At 31.3% G+C, this 21,137-nt stretch overlaps 1 protein-coding gene across 2 annotated transcripts in view; it reads left to right on the top strand.

Annotated features, from left to right (window-relative positions):
- Window positions 1–17,440, top strand: part of LOC139516448 (microtubule-associated protein futsch-like) — a 28,946-nt gene extending 11,506 nt beyond the window's left edge. Inside the window, exons 5-15 of one of the 2 annotated variants that reach the window (XM_071306572.1) lie at window positions 224–286; window positions 3,158–3,214; window positions 5,228–5,275; window positions 5,719–5,766; window positions 7,383–7,439; window positions 8,198–8,233; window positions 8,742–9,323; window positions 9,859–10,716; window positions 11,557–12,408; window positions 13,342–13,866; window positions 14,565–17,440. In XM_071306572.1, the coding sequence (XP_071162673.1) occupies window positions 224–286; window positions 3,158–3,214; window positions 5,228–5,275; window positions 5,719–5,766; window positions 7,383–7,439; window positions 8,198–8,233; window positions 8,742–9,323; window positions 9,859–10,716; window positions 11,557–12,408; window positions 13,342–13,866; window positions 14,565–14,579 (3,141 nt within the window). In that variant the 3' untranslated portion in view covers window positions 14,580–17,440. The remainder of the gene's footprint in view (window positions 1–223; window positions 287–3,157; window positions 3,215–5,227; window positions 5,276–5,718; window positions 5,767–7,382; window positions 7,440–8,197; window positions 8,234–8,741; window positions 9,324–9,858; window positions 10,717–11,556; window positions 12,409–13,341; window positions 13,867–14,564) is intronic. The other variant, XM_071306582.1, reaches the window with a different exon arrangement.
- The last annotated feature ends 3,697 nt before the right edge of the window (window positions 17,441–21,137 follow it).

Genomic DNA, 21,137 nt, shown 5'->3' with positions numbered 1-21,137 from the left:
CAGTTTCATTAAAAAAAAATATAAGGTCAATATAACTACCTTTATCTTAAAGCTTAACCAATTTAATTCTATTGGTATGCATTGGTTTTATATGTTAGCCAATTTAATTCTATTTGTATGCATTGGTTTTATATGTTAGCCAATTTAATTCTATTTGTATGCATTGGTTTTATATGTTAGCCAATTTAATTCTATTGGTATGCATTGGTTTTATATGTTACAGTTACAAGAACCTACCAGCACTGGACGTGGAAGACCAAGGAAATCAGATACTCCTAAAAAACTTGTTAGTATAAATTTAATAAGTGTTTAAGGGTAATCAATATATTTTGAAGGGGAACAAAACACAAAGATAAACATTCCATGTTTTGTTGTTGTAGGGTTTGTTTATGATGAAGTCTTAACAACTGAATATTATCATGTTTATAGTTGCTTAATTTATAAACATTAAATAGGAGTGATAATTGGTACATATTAAAGGGGTCAACTTCCTTAAGGGGCAGACATTTTTTAGCTCACCTGGCCTAAAAGGCCAAGTGAGCTTTTCTCATCACTTGGCGTCCTGCGTCCCGCGTCCGTCGTCGTCGTTAACTTTTACGAAATCAAACTTGGCCACAATCATCATTGGGGTATCTAGTTTAAAAAATGTGTCCGGTGACCCGGCCAACCATTCAAGATGGCCGCCATGGCTAAAAATAGAACATGGGGTAAAATGCAGTTTTTGGCTTATAACTCAAAAACCAAAGCATTTAGAGCAAATCTGACAGGGGTAGAATTGTTAAACAGGTGAAGATCTATCTGCCCTGAAATTTTCAGATGAATCGGATAACCCGTTGTTGGGTTGCTGCCCCTGAATTAGTAATTTTAAGGAAATTTTGCTGTTTTTGGTTATTATCTTGAATATTATTATAGATAGAGATAAACAGTAAACAGCAATAATGTTCAGCGAAGTAAGATTTACAAATAGGTCAACATGACTGAAATGGTCAGTTGACCCCTTTAGGAGTTATTGCCCTTTATAGTCAATTTTTAACCATTTTTTGTTAATCTTAGTAATATTTTACAAAAATCTTCTCCTCTGAAACTACTGGGCCAAATTAATCCAAACTTAGCCACAATCATCTTTTGGGTTAGTAGTTTGAAAAATGTGTCCGGTGACCTGGCCATCAAACCAAGATGGCCGCCATTGCTAAAAATAGAACATGGGGTAAAATGCAGTTTATGGCTTATAACTCAAAACCCGAAGCATTAAGAGCAAATCTGACATGGGGTAAAATTGTTTATCAGTTCAAGATCTATCTGCCCTGAAATTTCCAGATGAATCAGATAACCCGTTGTTGGGTTGCTGGCCCTGAATTAGTAATTTTAAGGAAATTTTGCTCTTTTTGGTTATTATCTTGAATATTATTATAGATAGAGATAAACAGTTAACAGCAATAATGTTCAGCGAAGTAAGATTTACAAATAGGTCAACATGACTGAAATGGTCAGTTGACCCCATAAGGAGTTATTGCCCTTTATAGTCAATTTTTAACCATTTTTTGTTAATCTTAGTAATATTTTACAAAAATCTTCTCCTCTGAAACTACTGGGCCAAATTAATCCAAACTTAGCCACAATCATCTTTTGGGTTAGTAGTTTGAAAAATGTGTCCGGTGACCTGGCCATCAAACCAAGATGGCCGCCATTGCTAAAAATAGAACATGGGGTAAAATGCAGTTTATGGCTTATAACTCAAAACCCGAAGCATTAAGAGCAAATCTGACATGGGGTAAAATTGTTTATCAGTTCAAGATCTATCTGCCCTGAAATTTCCAGATGAATCGGATAACCCGTTGTTGGGTTGCTGGCCCTGAATTAGTAATTTTAAGGAAATTTTGCTCTTTTTGGTTATTATCTTGAATATTATTATAGATAGAGATAAACTATAAACAGCAATAATGTTCACCAAAGTAAGATTCACAAATAAGTCAACATGACTGAAATGGTCAGTTGACCCCTTTAGGAGTTAATTGCCCTTTATAGTCAATTTTTAACCATTTTTCGTAAATCTTAGTAATCTTTTACAAAAAACTTCTCCTCTGAAACTACTTGGCCAAATTAATCCAAACTTGGGCACAATCATCTTTTGGGTTAGTAGTTTGAAAAATGTGTCCGGTGACCCGGCCATCCAACCAAGATGGCTGCCATGGCTAAAAATAGAACATGGGGTAAAATGCAGTTTTTGGCTTATAACTCAAAACCCAAAGCATTTAGAGCAAATCTGACATGGGGTAAAATTGTTTATCAGGTCAACATTTATCTGCTCTGAAATTTTTAGATGAATCGGACAACCCGTTGTTGGGTTGCTGACCCTGAATTGTTAGTTTTAAGGAAATTTTGCTGTTTTTGGTCATTATCTTGAATATTATTATTGATAGAGATAAACTGTAAACAACAATAATGTTCAATATTATTATAGATAGAGATAAACTTTAAACAGCAATAATGTTCAGCAAAGTAAGATTTACAAATAAGTCAACATGATCGAAATGGTCAATTGACCCCCTTAGGAGTTATTGTTCTTTATAGTCAATTTTTAACAATTTTCATAAAATTTGTAAATTTTTACTAACATTTTCCACTGAAACTAATGGGCCAAGTTCATTATAGATAGAGATAATTTTAAGCAGCAAGAATGTTCAGTAAAGTAAGATGTACAAACACATCACCATCACCAAAACACAATTTTGTCATGAATCCATCTGCTTCCTTTAATATTCACATAGACCAAGGTGAGCAACACAGGCTCTTTAGAGCCTCTAGTTTTAGCTCATGGGCCAATATGTTGTTAAGTCTGTCTTATCATGTTGATGTATTAAAAAGCAGTGTAAATTATTCAACCAATATGTCCTGTAAATATTATACTTTACAAAAGCACCAATTGATTTACCTTTAAAAAAAATGTCATTGAAGCTGACATTTGGAAATTACCGGTACAGCATTCATGTATAAGTTTTCTTTAATGTCCATAATTACCAGAACTTACAACATTGATAACAATTTTATATACTGTCAAATCAATTTCAGAAAGCATCAAATGTTTTAATGCTACTGTGTGCTATTATACGCTTAAATATATTAAAATTGATTGATATTGTAACTTGTTTATTTTCAGGATGATGTACAACAATCCGACAGTGAAAGGAAAACAGATTTTATGTTAGTTACCCCAGTATGTGTAATACCAAAATATATCATATAACACTTTAGCTTCAAACAAATATTCTGTCCAATGTATAAAAATGGTGCTCCTATTGTTCTTTTTATTTGTTGTCATTTTCATGAACGTTGAAACCTAGGCTAATAGTTTGACTCCTTTTTAGCTCACCTGGCCCGAAGGGCCAAGTGAGCTTTTCCCATCACTTTGCGTCCGGCGTCCGTCGTCGTTGTCCGTCGTCGTTAACTTTTACAAAAATCTTATCCTCTGAAACTACTGGGCCAAATTAAACTAAACTTGGCCACAATCATCATTGGGGTATCTAGTTTAAAAAATGTGTGGCGTGACCCAAGATGGCCACCATGGCTAAAAATAGAACATAGGGGTAAAATGCATTTTTTTAGTTATAACTCAAAAACCAAAGCATTTAGAGCAAATCTGACATGAGGTAAAATTGTTTATCAGGTGAAGATCTATCTGCCCTGAAATTTTCAGATGAATTGGACAACCCGTTGTTGGGTTGCTGCCCCGGAATTGATAATTTTAAGGAAATTTTGCTGTTTTTGGTTATTATCTTGAATATTATTATAGATAGAGATAAACTGTTAACAGCAATAATGTTCAGCAAAGTAAGATTTACAAATAAGTCAACGTGACCGAAATGGTCAGTTGACCCCTTTAGGAGTCATTGCCCTTTTTAGTCCATTTTTAACCATTTTTCATAAATCTTAGTTATCTTTTAGAAAAATCTTCTCCTCTGAAACTACTGGGTCAAATTAATCCAAACTTGGCCACAATCATCATTGGGGTATCTAGTTTAAAAAATGTGTGGGGTGACCCAGCCAACCAACCAAGATGGCCGCCATGGCTAAAAATAGAACATAGGGGTAAAATGCAGTTTTTGGCTTATAACTCAAAAACCAAAGCATTTAGAGCAAATCTGACATGGGGTAAAATTGTTCATCAGGTCAAGATCTATCTGCCCTGAAATTTTCAGATGAATCGAACAACCTGTTGTTGGGTTGCTGCCCCTGAATTGATAATTTTAAGGAAATTTTGCTGTTTTTGGTTATTATCTTGAATATTATTATAGATAGAGATAAACTGTAAACAGCAATAATGTTCAGCAAAGTAAGATCTACAAATAAGTCAACATGACCAAAATGGAAAAAGATTTTTAATAACATTTTCAACAGAAAGTACTGTCATAGATAGAGATAATTGTAAGCAGCAAGAATGTTTAGTAAATTATCTACAAACACATCACCATCACCAAAACACAATTCTGTCATGAATCCATCTGTGTCCATTGTTTAATATTCACATAGACCAAGGTGAGCGACACAGGCTCTACTAGTTGTCATTTAGCTCTGTCTTTGGGTATGAAGCTGTCAACTTTTACTTGACATCTGTAGTTATTTGTTTGACATAACTAGACATATTATAGTTTACTATATTTTTTTTGATTGAAATGTTCTGTTGATATTTGCCTTTGAAAAGAAAAAGAATATCAGAGGCATTATTAAAAGGAAAAATGTAAATTTAGACAGATATTTCAAACCATGACTACAATTATACAACTAGATATGCATCTAAAGGGCAATGCAAAGTCTTCAATATTATTAATTATTCTATAAAAGTTGTAAATGAATTAAACAGAAGCAATCAAAGATATATTTTGTACACAAAATTCTCTAAATATTTTGAGCATTAAGATAAGGCAAAAACTGATTATGTTTCTGTCTTGGAAGGGCACAGTTATGCTCAAGGAGCATAATTGACTTTTTCAACAATCCACTCTTACTGTGACGTAATAGCATATGTATAGTGACTAATTTCGGAAATGTAATTGAAAATGTGTCAATTTGAAAGTTGTCTATGACTGCTACAATTTGTGGAGACATAGAAAGCAGATTTGACAAGTACACACAGTAGAAAATTTGATATAATTTCAGTCAAAACAAAGTTCCATATGTATATGTAATTCTTCACCAAGATACAAGTATATTAACTTATGTATTTTTTCAGTCTTTAAAAAGAGGAAGAGGAAGACCTCCAAATCCATTCAAACTACCTGTAAGTAATAATTTACCTGTAAGTAATAATTTTGGAGAAAATTTTAAAATATTCGTAACAAAATATATCGTGTACTTAATTAAATACTGATTACCATTCACACATAGCTAATACATTTATTAATATTTATTTTCACATAACTAACCACAATCTGTTTTTCTGGATGTAAGCAGTGGTGATTGAAAGCGGTAAATGATCATCCTTTTTGAAAATGGTATTGCAATATCTTTTGCAAGTCTGAAGAAAGAAAAGATTTACCAAACAGCAGCCTAAAGTTCAGAAGTTTAACAATATTTATTTTATTAGAAAGTAAAGTAAACCATTTTTACATTCACAAACTAAAAACAACTTTATGTAGATACAGATTGTATGGAATTAACTCAGGTTTATAATTTATTGATAATTTTTAGCAGTTTTTCATAGATTGGTTATATTTTTTGTAGAAACCAGATGGTCCAAAACAAAGAGGAAGACCAAGAATTCATCCTCCGGTAATTTACCATATATTTAAGTATTTAGAAACTTGTTGAAGTCTTTTCATTTCTATATGCTAGTTAAAATATTATGGTAAACCGTTGTTCATCTGTCTCTCCATCTCCAACATGTCCGCAGGGGTGTGGAAATGCTATGCCCGACTCGCCCGACTCGTACATTTGAACAACCGGACAAGTAATAATTTTTGTCTTGGTTGCCCGTGGACAAGTAAAAAAATATACAAGACAAAGTTCAAATCCAACAAAAACATAAAATTAATTTCAAAACGTATAAAGATGTTTAATTTATGTAAAAGAAACCAATGTTCAGCAAGTAAAAACATCAATGTTCATGACGATAAATATTATATGATACCGGAAATAGATCGATAACCAAAATGAATAAAAATAAGTATGCGAACCCGAGTCGCGTAACATTGCATTGGCTTTGTCCATTGACCCGGGATCGTCGATTAGGTTTTGTCCATCATTTACCGGAAGTGTCATTTCTTTAAATTTTGTATCGAGATTCAGATTGATAAATACTTAATAAAAAGGTGGGCAAGCAAGACAAAAAGAGTCATGAGTCGAGTAGAAAACCTTTAATGCAAATGGAGGACACAGAGTATTTAAAAAAAAACGGGAGCGAGAATTTCAGACATCGTGGATATTAGATTGGCCCTGGCTATCTATGGAAATTCGGAAAATAAATTAAGTTTTTGTCTTATTTATAGATGAAGTCTTATTTATAAATGAAAGGTCAACATTATTTGTTATCAAAGTGGAAAATAAAAGGGACGCTTTAATTGACAATCAAGACAATAATAGATAATCAAGAAAAAAACAATGCGTCAGATGAGAGAAACACCACAAAATCAATAGTTTATCTATTATTTAGTTTACATTTCTTCAATCACTGTCCTCAAATTTAGTATGTACCTACTGGCTACAATTTTTATTCAAAAACTGCTGCAAATTTGTCCTTTACATGTCATTTCATTGGTTGGTTTGCTGTTAGGTTTCTGTCCCATTGATGTCAACCCATTTCCTACTTTCCTAATTTTTACACATTTAAACAAATAGATTTCATTTGTTTGTGATGCACAACAGTGCTAAGTAAGAATCATATATTAGTTAACAAGAAATACTTCAATATTTATTGGGATCATCAGGGCAAGTAAATTTTTTTCTGGACAAGTAAAATTTTAGGTTTCACTTGCCAGGGGACAAGTGCTCACAACAAATATTTCCACACCCCTGGTCCGACAATAACTCAAAAACAGCATTGAATGTGCACAATTCAGTTCAGGTAGTCAATAATAGTAACATTTCTTGTAATTACATTGTTTATATGCTCATCTTGAATCTGCATAGTGGCTTGTTTTCAAGCTTGAACATTTTTTTCTTTCAATGCCTGCATTTGTGATCAGATTTTGTATGATGTTTTTATAGAATTTTCTGTTTGCATATTTCTTTTGATATAACGGTATACTTGTTCAACCTACCTTGTTCAACCATCTCATGTCAACATGTCATGATGGGCCTATCTTAATGTTTTATTACATAATAAATAATATTCGATATTATTATAAGTTTATTATATAATAAGATTTCTTAATTTGTATATTTTGCAGAAAATACCCAGTGGTAGAGGTCGGGGAAGACCAAGAATACACCCTCCTAGTCCTCAGGTACATATAACTTTGTTCCGTTGAGTGTATTTTTAAGACCCATTCATCCTTTAGTAGGTCAGTCCTGGTTTTGTCATTACAAATCTGAAACCACACAACAGGATTTCACAAAACAAGGACCTACTGTGAAGATGTGCATATCAAAAGGAAATTATGATTCATTTTTTTCCCTAGGGGTATGAGTGTGCTCACAAAGGTTCTTTGCTGTAGTCTATATACATCTTCATAGAACTTTATGTTTTAATGAAGTCTTAAAGGTTTTGACATTAGCTAAAAATCCAGTTCATTCTTTTAAAGGTACATTTGCATAAATAAAATGTGTTTACATTAAAATTGTTAATTGACTGGTAACAATTTGGATGTTCAATCAGATGTGTATGGACATTAAAGATAAAGATATTTTATTTCCTAATCATAGGGCTCATAACAAGCATGTAATCACATAAAGTAAAAATAAAAAGCCTTTCTCTCCCACTCGCATACACTCACACATACAACTATCGTGACATTAACATAGCATGTTAAAGTTTCCCATCTATAACTCTTCAAAGGCAGACTTTTGATAACAATATTTCTGACCCAACCAGATATATGGTTTGATTTACATGTTTTATAATTTGATAATGGAAAAATAATGAAATTTTTACTTGATTTATTTGCGCAAATATCTGTGCAAAATCAAATTAAAATAAGAAGTTTTGATGCATGTAATGTAGGTTGTAGAGAAATTTCTGATTGGTTCAATATATTTTTTTTAGTCAGAGGGTAGGAGATTTTCAAGACCATTTAATATGGTAAGAATTATACTTTCTATAATTTAAATTTTTATTGGTTTTTTTTGCTTTTTGTCATGTCATATATACAAATTCTCAATAAAATATCATAGACAGAATAAGAAATCTCAAATCATTTTGTTCAGCAAAACAAAAAATTTGAGAAGGATTTTTGGTATAAAGATATAATAAAAAGGAAATAGAAATGTTTGCAGACAAGTGATTCTTGTAAACTATTTAAAAAAAGTAGAAAAATTATTAACATGATAAAATATCAATACAAATACTCCTACAAAATGCTTCACCAACCTAAAGATCAGTCAATTCGAACATCAATTCAGTTGCTTGACCAATAAACTGTTAATTTTAAATGACTATTTTATTATTTATTTGCCTTTAATACAATGTATTATAAATAAGACTGAATAATAGAAAATATGTTGCCATCAATATTTAAATCTAATAAGGATTTATTATTTAAATTGCATGCGCATTTTAATTTTAATGCATTTGTTTTCCTTTTCTTTAGACTAAATCACTGGAAGTAAGATTAGTGAAGTGTACAGTAAGAGATAGTTTAAAGAAGAAAGGTAGACCTCCAGGTTCTAAAAATAAGAAAAAAACTAAATCCTTAAAGGATGTCATCAAAAGACCCAGAGGCAGACCTCCAAAATCTGATAGCAGTGTAAAAGTCACTTCAAAAGAAACCAAAAGTCAATGTATTTCAAAAGAATCGTACAGTAAATTCACATCAAAAGAATCTATGAGTTATCAAGATTTTGTAAAACAAGTAAATGAAGAGTTGTCTGCTATCAATGGTACAAGTGTGGAAGAGGATAGCACTGAAAACAATGATACAACAACAGAAATGGAATACTCTAATGATGAAAGAGATGATATTTACTCTGATGATGAATGGACAGATGGTAATACATTTCATGAACTTCAGGAAGATCAGTCACCATCACCAAAACGTCGTGCTGGAAGGCCTCCAGGAGCTAAGAATAAACCTAAAGATGAAAAGCTTTTATCCCAAAAGAAAAAGAACCAAGGACGCGGAAGACCAAAGAAAGAAAAACGAGGCAGAGGAAGACCCCCTAAATCTTTACAAGTATTGTATTCAGTTTATTTATATTTAAATAATCAAGATTATACACTGTTGTTTATTGAAGTTTTGGGCTTTTGTTAGTTTGGCATGTTTTGTAAGTTCACCTGTGACACACAGCAGGTCAGATAAGAAACTGTTACTTCTATTTTTAAAGGTTTACCAAAAAAAAATCTATTTTTTTCAAGCATACATTCTTCTTTATTGTTACTGGTATATTATAATAATACTGATTTGATTTATCACTGTAAAAAGCATTTGAATATGAATCTTTTGTAAATGTTAAGTGCAAATAGAATTTGGAGCATTCTTTTGATATTTATATGTTCATCAATTATAAGTTGTTGACATTCAATGTGTCTCCAGCATCTGTTACAGAAAACAACTTGTAAGGACTTTGTGGTTAACTAAGTAATAATTTAACTGAAAAAGTCACAAATTTTAATATTTACAGTATTTGAGTAACTTAAATCAATAAAAGATGTCTGAGGGCCAGATATAAATATTCTCTGTGGAAATAAAAAAAATATTTTAATTACAGATATCAAAAGAGGAATCACCCACTGTTAAAAAACCAGGTAGACCTAAAAGTTTGGGGGAGAACGATGAGAGTAAAACACGTCTGTGCAAGGGAGATGTTAGTTACACAGAAGCTGTGGAAGATATCATAGTAGAAATATCAGACAGTGAAAATGAATATATGTCAGAGGAGGAAGAACAGCCAGTAAAAAGGGGCCGTGGGAGACCTCCAAAACAAGCTACTAGTTACACAGATGATGTGCATGATATAGAAGAACAATCTGACAGTGAATATGAATATATGTCAGAGGATGAAGACGAACAGCCAGTTAAAAAAGGTAGAGGGAGACCAAGAAAAATTATAAATGAGGTTGGAGAAGTTCAGTCAACAAAGAAAAGCCCTGGGAGACCTCCAAAATCTACTTATAAGAAGGAAGAAGTGCATTCAGTAGGTAAAGGTAGAGGTAGAGGCAGACCTCGGAAAAATGCTAATGAGGAATATCCAGTACATGGGGTGAAAAAAAGTCCTGGGCGACCTCGGAAAAATCCATATGAAAAGCAAGATGTTAGTTACACCGAGAGTTTTGGAGATATTTTTGAAGAACAATCTGACAGTGAAAATGAATATATATCTGTGGAGGAACATGAACAGCCAGTCAAAAAAGGTAGAGGGAGACCTAAAAAAATAAGTGATTTGAAACAAGATTCACAGCCATTAAAGAGAGGTCGTGGGAGACCTCCCAAAAGTGACCATGATGACCAAAATATACATCCATTAAAAAGAGGTCTTGGGAGACCTCCAAAAAGTACTACTTCACCTGGGAAGAGAAAAAGAGGTCGACCATCTTTATCTGAAAGCAAAAAATTAAGATTAAGCATTGTAAGTTTTGTTATCTGACTTGTACTTTGTACTACATGCTGAAATTGCTTGTGTAATATAAAATATTACTTAATGAATTAACACCTCAAACCAGTAAAGTTTTAATTAATGAAATATGGACTTATGTCATTGAGGCTACTAAATATCTGATGTTTGAGTTGTCAAATTCAGACATGAGGTTGAAACCTCGAATTTGGAAAAATACATTAAATATTTCTTTGTATACATTAAAAAACTCATTAAAGCCTTCGTTTCAATTCAAAGGTGATTTTGTAATGCAAATTTATTTTAATAGGAGTACACATGGAACCTTAAAGAAAAAGGTTCCAACCATGTAATCTTCAGTTACTTCTATAATATTTAATTTTTCAGTTGACATACAGCTGACCTATCTTCCCCCTGGGATATGAAATACATTAGTCATTTCCAACTGCTCTTGCCGATATTGAACTGAAACTATACTTCCATTCACTAACTTGCATGAATTGGCTTCTGTTCATTTATTCATAACTTTTCTAACATATCACTCAGCTTATGTTTTTTTATTTGATATTTGGTTTGGCATTTTTAATGTTCAGTTGTACCATGGTTTACAATTTTTAGATTTACATTTTTAGATTTACATTCACTTCCTGTTTGACAATAATTTGAATCATTATTTTACCCACTGAGTACAAAAGTTTTCATAAATATTCAATAACTCAAGGCAGAATATTGCATGCATTTTGTTTTTATTATCATCTGCTATTAAGTGTCAGAATTGTCTTATCAAACTAAACATATGTTTTGTTGTAAAATAACATCCAAGTGTTAATCTACTAACAAATGAATTTTTTTTAGCCAGGAGTAACAACTCCAAGGAAAAAAGAAAAAAAGAAGGAAAATGAGGATCTAGTCATAGGCAGGAGGTCCAAAACACATATAAACTATGCTGCATTGGCAGAAGGGTTGGACATTGAAGACAAAGAGGAAGATTTAATTAGTTCTGAAGATGACACAGACAATGATAATTTCGTCCACAAGCCTAATTCTGAATACGATATTGGTAGTGGGGATATGTCTTATACACATTCTGAAGACAGTGATTTAAATGAAAATTTGTCAGGTAAAGAAGAGAAATTCACAAAAATAATTAATGAAAAAAGAGGCCCTGGTAGACCAAAAAAAACTGACATTATACGTCCTAAAATAGCATTAAATAGCAATATAAACTTAAACTTTTCTGAAAAAAGGGGTCGAGGGAGACCAAAAATTTCTGAAAGAAAGGGTCCTGGCAGACCAAAGAAAATTGCCAGTTTTATTAGTGATGATTCACAAGAGGAAAGTTCTGCACCGAAAGAAGTTTCAAAACGAGGTCGAGGGAGACCTAAAAAAGTAAACAATAGCATAGATCTGACCAGTGAGGATGACTTTGAACAATGCAAACAATCTCCCAGTAAATCAAACATAGATCCACATGGAGTTATCAAAAGAGGTCCTGGTCGACCTAAAAAGGTGGCCCCGACCTTGGATATGACATGTGACGAGGAGGATGGAACAGGTATTAGTGGTATTACGATAGAGGGTTGGGAAGGATTTGCTGGTGGGATTCATCAATCAAAGGAATGTCCAATAGATATATTGTGTAATGGTTCTTTACCCACAGAAGAACAGGATGATATAGCAAAATGTCCTCCAGATTCAACAGAAGTAGTAAGTTACGTAAAATATAAGAAGATGTGGTATATTTGCCAATGAGACAACTTTCCATCAAAGAATAATAATGTAGAAGTAATCAACTAAAGATCACTAGATAGCATTCAACAATGAGCAAAACCCAAACTGCATGGCAAGCTAGAAAAGACACCTTAAAAATGACTTGGTCTTTACTTTTTACACTTAGTACAAACTTCATTCAAGGTTTGGTTCTGTTTATCCTGCTTTTGAAAACATCTGTCAGAATTAGTTTATAATATGCATCAATGTTTTTTTCCAACATTTTAAGCCATTGTTTTGTAGTGTATAGAAATGCTAATATTGTCTTTTGAAGGCCTTATTCATATTGAATAATGCAGAAATCTTGAGTAATCTTTCTAGAGAGAAATTTCTGCAGTACTTGTTTACAAAAATAAAGTTGTCAAAGAAACTAGCTGTTTATGGAACATTGTCACAAACCCGATAAAAAGTTTAAATCAGGTTAGGCCTAAAATAAAATATTGTTTGTTTCCCCAATCCCAACCGACCCTGCAAAATTGGTGCTACTCATCAAATTTTATTGTCAAAACTAAGTCAAATACTATTTTATTCATTTTAGATTTCCAGGCTTGCCAGATCGTCTGATAATGTTAGAGCTTTTTAGAAAAATCAAATAATTTCCCTACCTACCTGCCCACACCTGGCTTGGCAGGGTCGGGATTGGGGAAACAAACAATAATTTAATTTCGGCCTTATTTAACACCTTTGGTAATGTACAAAATATATAGTGTTTGCGGTTAAGGTGGAAAACTTTTATAATTATAATGAAATCTTTATTTATCAACAATTTTGAAACAGATAACTATTACCATTAGAAGCAGAAGACATATATTGCATACCCACTGTGCAAGAATATTTATTATAAATTGTATATTTTAATATTTATTTTAGTCAAATATAGATTCAAATGATGTTAATGAAATAAATACAAGCAGACAACCAGTAAGCTATATAGACGATGTAACGATTATTGATTCAAACAACCTACAGCTAGAACCATCACCTAAACCTGAGGAAAACTCAATACACAATAAATTGGAGAACATTGCAAAACAGATCAATTCTAAAACAACAGAATGTACAAAATTATTATCAAATGTAGACAGCTTAACACAAAATTTGATTATACAACCACTAACTATAAACTCTACATCACAACTGGTAGCTATAACTGATTCACAGCCAATTTGTAATAACAACTCTGCACCACAAGTAGTGATGATAAATTCAACACCACACCTATTGGTTAACTCAACAGCACAGATAGCCACATCAAGTTCTGTACCACATATGGAAATACAAGAATCTAGTTCATCTTCAGTGGTAACAGAAGCTGTTGTGCCACAAGAAAAGGTGATTTCAGAAACAATAGCACAGAGTTCAGAGCTTGGTCAGGTTTCATCATTATATCTAGATGTAAGTTCTTTGTATAAGTATTAAAATTACTATAGTTTTTCCAGGCAACTTTAATATATCACTTGTAGCTGATGATGGAACATCATTTGATAGAATTGAGTTCCTTATTTAAAAACTACTTTCTTGTTCAATTTACATTTGATTAAGCTTAAGAAAAAGACTTCTAGTGATTTATTTTTTATGTCATCTTGCACTATGGGCCAGCTGAGCTATGGGCATCACTTGATGTCTTTATTAATATTTCAAATATCTCCAAAGAAAACACAGGCACTCATTTACATCAACCTTTTACAGAATTTTTTTGTTGAATGAATTGATTGATTGTTGGTAGCTTAAAGTCCAGTGGTAAATATTTTTAATGCATGTTCAGAACGATATCTTAATGAACATAAAGTACCAAACCCTTCTTATTTTGGACTTGGTGAAATCATAAGCATGAGTAAAAAAAATCACTTTACAAAACTTGTTACTGTAAAAGTCAGTGTTGCAACTTTTTAAATTGTATCTCTATTATATCTTATTTATATCTTAAAGTCTTTTACTATAGGCAATTAAAAAAAATGCACCATACAAGAAACCTCGCCCAAGCTTTTTTTTGTGCTGAGGTGGCTTAAAGCAACCATCAATCAATCATCCATACAAGAAGCTCTAAACTTTGAATTACTGACATGTGTAAATCAATTATTTCTGTTTTTCAGGTGTCCATTTCCTAGCCATCCAGTAAGGGAAACAAGGCAGGGCAGCTTAAAGGTGGAATAGAACTACACTGTTTTAGTATTCTGAGCAATGTTTGCATTTAATTGTATATTAATGTGTTTTTGTCTGTTCAATTATTCTAAGTCATGCTTAAATGTGTCAGCTTTTAAAATAAAAAAAAAATCAACGTTTTCAAAACACATTTGTCATTACATTATATAAAATACATTTAGAATTATAGAGAATGAATGTATATTTGTGTGCTTGTTGTTAGAGACATGAACATTGGAAGAAATATAATTTTTGACAAGAAAACAATTCCTCCTTATTTAACATGTAGGAAATATATCTCTAAGGAATAGCCAGTATTGCTATTTTTCATTTGTTTTGTAAAATGTATATGAAAGTTATAGCATATTGAAACCTTCAAACCAAAACCTACTTAGAGCATTTTAACAAATTTAAACTACACATGAACAGGTTTCAGTGAATATTAATACTTATTGCATTATTTTTCAATATATTGCTTTAATAGGAAAGATACGTTAGATATTATTAAAGTAAAGATTTGAGAAAAAAATATCCCTTAGGTTGTTTATGTAAGTTATGTGATAGATGAGTAATTGCTACCATTTTATTTAATTATGGAAAGTTTTGGGGCATACCAATCAATGTCTGTCTATTCAAAGCTTTACACCTCATACAATACAAAGTCAAAAATGATTTTTACAATGATTAAAAAAATATTAAAAGCAAGGTACAGATTGATGTAAAAGGGCTTTCTATACATTTTGATAATTGTCTGAAATATAGTTATTTGCCTTAAAAAAATAAGTAACGAAATTATGTAATGACTACATATATTTGTTAGTAATATCAAAATGAATAAACATGATAAAGGCAACTTTGTTTTTTCTAGAGTTGCAGGACTTGATTCATTAAATTCTGTCCATTCTTCCACATTTCTGCCATAAGTTTTAATAACAGAAATTTTCATTTTGAAGAAATTTAAGGAAGTTTGCTACTCAGTTTCAAAATAACAATTACACTACTATATATTGATAGGGGATTAATGAGGGAAACTAAAGAAAAAAAAATATAGGTCCTTATGCTTATTTTCGGGATATTTAATAGCAATTGAAATTCTGGCAGGAAAATGTTCTCTCTTAACTTTTTATAGCTTTATCATTGACAAGTTTAAGTTCTCTATAAAAAAGAAAACCAAATATTTTATAAGACTTTTACAGATGGCATATAATTATACATGTAAAAGGTTTATAAAAAGAAAATAGGGGTTAGTGGACCAAAATTTTAAGCCTTCAAATGGGTTCTGAAAATCTTAACAAAATTTATAAACATGACAAGCTAACAACCTTAACACAATGTTATGTTGACAAACTGCAATCTTCCTCTCCGTTTATTACTTGAATTGATAAAAATGGGTTTTTGTCATGTTTCTATGATAACTTGAGTTTCATCAAATCCCACATAGATTGACAACATTGTTAGAATTTAAAGGTAAAAAATGTATTTATCTTAACTTGCCATTGATATAAACTGTGTATTCATTTTGTCTTTTAAGTAGATGTAGAAAGCTTTATACTCGGTAGAAGATATGCTGACATGGATAAATTCAGTTATATGTTGAAGATGTTTATTATTGTATACTGGTATTAATATTAAATGAATCCAAGCTTCTTTTTTTTTTTATTAAATAGTTAATTGAAACATTGTTTGTATGCTTATCACTGTAAGCAGTATTTTGATTCATAAGCACGTCTTTAATACTTTTGTTGCTGAATTTGGACGATATTTAGGCAGTTAATTTGTATCAGAAACATATGAACAAAGAATGTTGTTTCTTAGGTACACACAATTTTTGTAAGACTTTATCTTGACTAGGGAAAATGTTAGAAATTGCTATGTACAGATCATGAGGCTTATATTGTTAAGAGATTTCTATGTACAAAGGCTTACCTGTATATGGAAAATTGTTTTTTGTTACAACAAAAAGTATTGTTAATTATGAAATTGATTTTATCATCATGTTACATTGAAAATAGTTTTAAGATGATATATACTGTTATAATGCATTTAGTCTTTTTCTTAATGTTGAATGTCTATAGGTCAGCTATCATTATTAGACATCATAATGCACTTTATTGCCACTAAATGTTCTGTTATTTGAACAATCATGTAAACATGGGTGATTTTACTGTTAAATTTAATCTTGAAAATAGAAATGAGATTGCTTACTTTTATTTTCCTTTTTTAAGAGGATTGTTTTCAAAATATGTATAATAAGAATAGAGTAATGTTACTATTATTAAAAGAGTTGGAAGCATTTTCTATATTATGAGCTAGAAAATTGTAGTCGTACAGTCATCTGGTTTATGCTAACACAGCAAGGTATGGCTTGTGTTGTTTTTGTCTCAATCCTCTTCCCTTGAAGCAATAATTAAAACCAACTAAACTTTATATGATCTCTAGTTGCATATTGTTTTTTATAAAATGTATGGAAAACAGATAGCTTTAAATGTAGCCATTTTAGCAAGTAGCATATTGTCCTTGTAACTTTTTTGTCCCTTTTAGTTATATATCTACTGACATCTGTGGTATCCATAAATTCATGGCTTTTTTCTTTAGGGGTTGGAAAGTTGAGCATTCCTCACAAATGTAAATCCACAAAAGTGCTTTGGACACACAAAATTTTTCAAGTGTTATTTTCATTAGAGGGATTAAAGAACAATACATTTAATAATACCGGCTTGTCTGCTTATTTTGCCTGACAGAGAAAACTACCTTTAGTTGATTTAGCAAATTGGTAAATTGATTTCAGATCCTTGATAAGAAGTGAAATGTGCTTTATAAGAAAAAGCCTTGATAAGAAAATGTCCTCCAAAATTGTTTTTAAAACATCTTTCATTACTGGTTCTCCAGAACTCTCATTTATAATAGCATACTGAATACAATTTTAATTATTTAAGAAATGTTTTCTTTGTAAACCTACATTAGCTTGCTAACTAATTCCAGACAAATACACCAGCTTCACTGCCTACAATAGCAGAAGGTATTTGTTTTCCTATTTGTGCATCTATGCATCTGTCCATCTGTTTGTTCCTTGTCCAGTATCTGAAAATGGTTTAAGGCAGGTGTTAAGGTTTTGGTTAAAAGAAGTTTTATCAGGACTGTATTGCTTGAAACTTTTATAACTGTTTACCAATGAAAAAATCATGTTGAAATTAGTGTAACTTATCAAGTGAACAAGTTTATCTATTGGTCAACTGTTTTAAGCAACTGAGTCTCGGAAGTTGAGCTAATTCAATTTGAAAGTTTCATTATGATGTAAACTTTTAAATGTATATCACATTAGGGTTTTTGCTCAGATTTCATGGTGTTACAATTTTGGGAATTTAATCTTAAAAAGAATTTAATAACTTTGATAATTAATGCAATGATTAAAACTCTTGTTCATCTTTGGTACATTTAGTTTTATACTACAAAGGTTGAAGTTGAGTACAACCTGTACATAAATCATATTTAAACTTATAATATTTGCCTTTACCAAAGTTTTCAAATGAAATTAAAAGATATACCATAAGAATTTCTAGATATCTAGGCAATTCCAGACCCTTAACCCAAATTAGTGGTTTCTTGGGAAATTGCATGTCAAAAATATCACCTTAATATTCCCTTAATTATGTGAAATAGGCAAACCCCGAAATGATCTCCATTTTAGCAAAACATTGGATACCCATAGACAAAAAAAATCTGTAGGTGTTATTTAGGAAAATACAACTGATATGTCCACATGGTATTTTGCCAACTAAGTATGATATGTTTGGGGGATATAACTTTTATTTTTGTCTTGAACCAGTTTGCTTCTAATGAATACCTGCAGTATATAGCTTACATAGAAAATTGACATATTTTCCATATTTTTAGGAAGGTGCTTCAGTTATATATAATCTAAAAATCATTTGACTTTACACTGTTTGTGAAGTTTGCTTAATAGAATGTAAGTTACTGAAGTCAGGATGTTAGTACACATCTTTTCTCAATATTATTTAAACATATGATAGGGGGTCAGAACCTTTTTCGGGAACTGGTGTTTTTAAGCTTGGGATTCCTTTCAGGATCCGGGAATTCTTTTTTCAAATTTCTGGATGTCAGGAATTTCAATTTCTTTAATTTCTAGACCTCAGGATTTCATGGATTTCAGGTTCAGGACCCCACCAACCCCTCCTCATGATAGTTTGATGCTGTAAGTGTCATGTGACAGAAGAGAATTAATTCCTACATTCCGTCGGCGTCAGCGTCGTCGTCGGCGGCGGCGTCCACAAATATTCACTCTGTGGTTAAAGTTTTTGAAATTTTAATAACTTTCTTAAACTATCCTTGAATTGTACGAAACTTGGACAGAAGCTTGTTTATGTTCATAAGATAGTATCCAGAAGTAAATTTTGTAAAAGTAAATTTCCACTTTTCCGTATTTTACTTATAAATGGACTTAGTTTTTCTGCGAGGAAACATTACATTCACTTTGTGGTTAAAGTTTTTAAAATTTTGATAACTTTCTTAAACTATCCTGGAATTGTAAGAAACTTGGCCAGAAGCATGTTTATGATCAGAAGATAGTATCCAGAAGTAAATTTTGTAAAAATAAAATTCCATTTTTCCCATATTTTACTTATAAATGGACTTAGTTTTTCTTCCAGTTAACATTACATACAGTCTGCTGTTAAAGTATTTAAAACATTTTTAAGATTCTTAAACTAGCCTGGATTTTTACCAAACTTGGACAGATGCTTCTGACAATCAAAAGATAGTAGCAAGAGGAATAATTTTATTGATTTTTTTTCATCATTTTTGATGAGTGTGTGATTAACAGCAAAAGTAGGCGAGACACTGGGTTCCGCAGAACCCTTACAAATTTTTTACGTCTTATAGTGATTCACTGATTATTTATTAGTTAGTATATTTGTCATTATTGTATTCACTTGTAAACATGATTATTGATTATTCGTCTTCTCTTGGTCAAACTTTTTGAAACCTAAAATTCTTTAATGACAGCAAAAATTATTTCCTATCAAGTTATAATTTTACATTAAACTAAAAGAAGTTCAGATGATTGCCTAGTCATATTTATATACTTACAGCATTAATATAAAAACTGTGTTCCTCTTAATATATCTGTGTGCAATATTTTCAAAGAAAGGTGCATTTTTACTGTTAACAAATGATCTTTTACTTTGATTGTTTGAATGAATCTGTTTAAGACAATGTTGGGTTGTAAGTTGTCTTAAACAGATTTTTTTGGGAAATCATTAAATGTAACATGTACTGAAGGTAATTATTGAGAATATTTAGTGTGTAGCTAGGGAAACTTCTAAGAAGACAATTATTTTTTCCATTTATTTCATCCGACTTATTCATTTTCCATTGCATGATATTTCAAATTAACTTTGAAATGGTCATTTACTGTTCTATTTTGTCTCACATAAAATAACAAACGGTACACTAGTTATGTTTACTTGATGATATAATTTCCATCCATATTCAAACTGAGAAAACCCTATATAACCATGTTTTTAAGTTGAATTCTAGGAATTTATACATTTCTGATAAATTTTATAAATTTAGAAATAATTCATTTGCATATTTAAAAACATTAAATTCATTTTAGCTTAATCTGAAGTGTCTGTGTAAGAAAATATTTTATTCATTGTTAAATCAGTCTTGTCCTTTTAGTCATATTACTCAACCAAATATTTCTTTCAAGTTTCCTAAATTCTTTTCATTCAAAATTGAAGTCACATTCTTTGTAATTGATCATGCAATTGAAATTCTACAAATCCACAGTTTATTTCTAGTACAAATGGTTTTATTACTAATTAACTTTTAACTCTAATTTTGTGAAGTTTCTAATTTATGAGATGTAAACCAACTTGTGTATAATGAATGTCGGTTGAGTAACTTGCTTAAAAGAAAACACTTGTTTTTATTATTTTAATTTTAGAAGCCAAAATATGTTAGTTATATAGTTTTCATGTTTTCATTATTGTTGTTTCACAGATGTAATCTTATCAAAATATATATCTGTTGTGTTGCTGTCAATAAATGGTTGTCCTTAAAGCACTTTATTTTTATTATATGGCATATCAAAGATTTATAATGGTATACCAATGTCGTCCTACCTTCAACACTTCCTACAATAACTAAAAATTGCTTTAACCAATTATGATGTCCTTCTAACACCACATAAGGAATGATGGAAGAAAGCACCCTTTGATTTTGAAATTTTTTGTCTTTGTTGTTCCAGAGGTAAGGACTCCTTTAAATAGCTTGAACCCTGGCCATGCGGGTGCACTCAACTCCAATCTTAATTGACTAGGATTGTCAATTTTTCTATGGAAGGTTAGTCAGTGAGACAGGTTTTCTCCTGGCATTCCGGCTTCCTCCACCAATAAAAACTGGCCACCAATCAATCAATCAATAAACTGTTTGAATTAATTTAAAAAAAGAAGATGTGGTATGATTGCCAATGATACAACTCTTCACAAGAGACCAAATGA

The sequence above is a fragment of the Mytilus edulis genome, chromosome 1 (genome assembly GCF_963676685.1).
Source record: "Mytilus edulis chromosome 1, xbMytEdul2.2, whole genome shotgun sequence".
Lineage (NCBI taxonomy): Eukaryota > Metazoa > Mollusca > Bivalvia > Mytilida > Mytilidae > Mytilus > Mytilus edulis.
The sequence above is the reverse complement of the archived record's forward strand: the minus strand, read 5'-3'. Positions and strand labels throughout refer to the sequence as shown.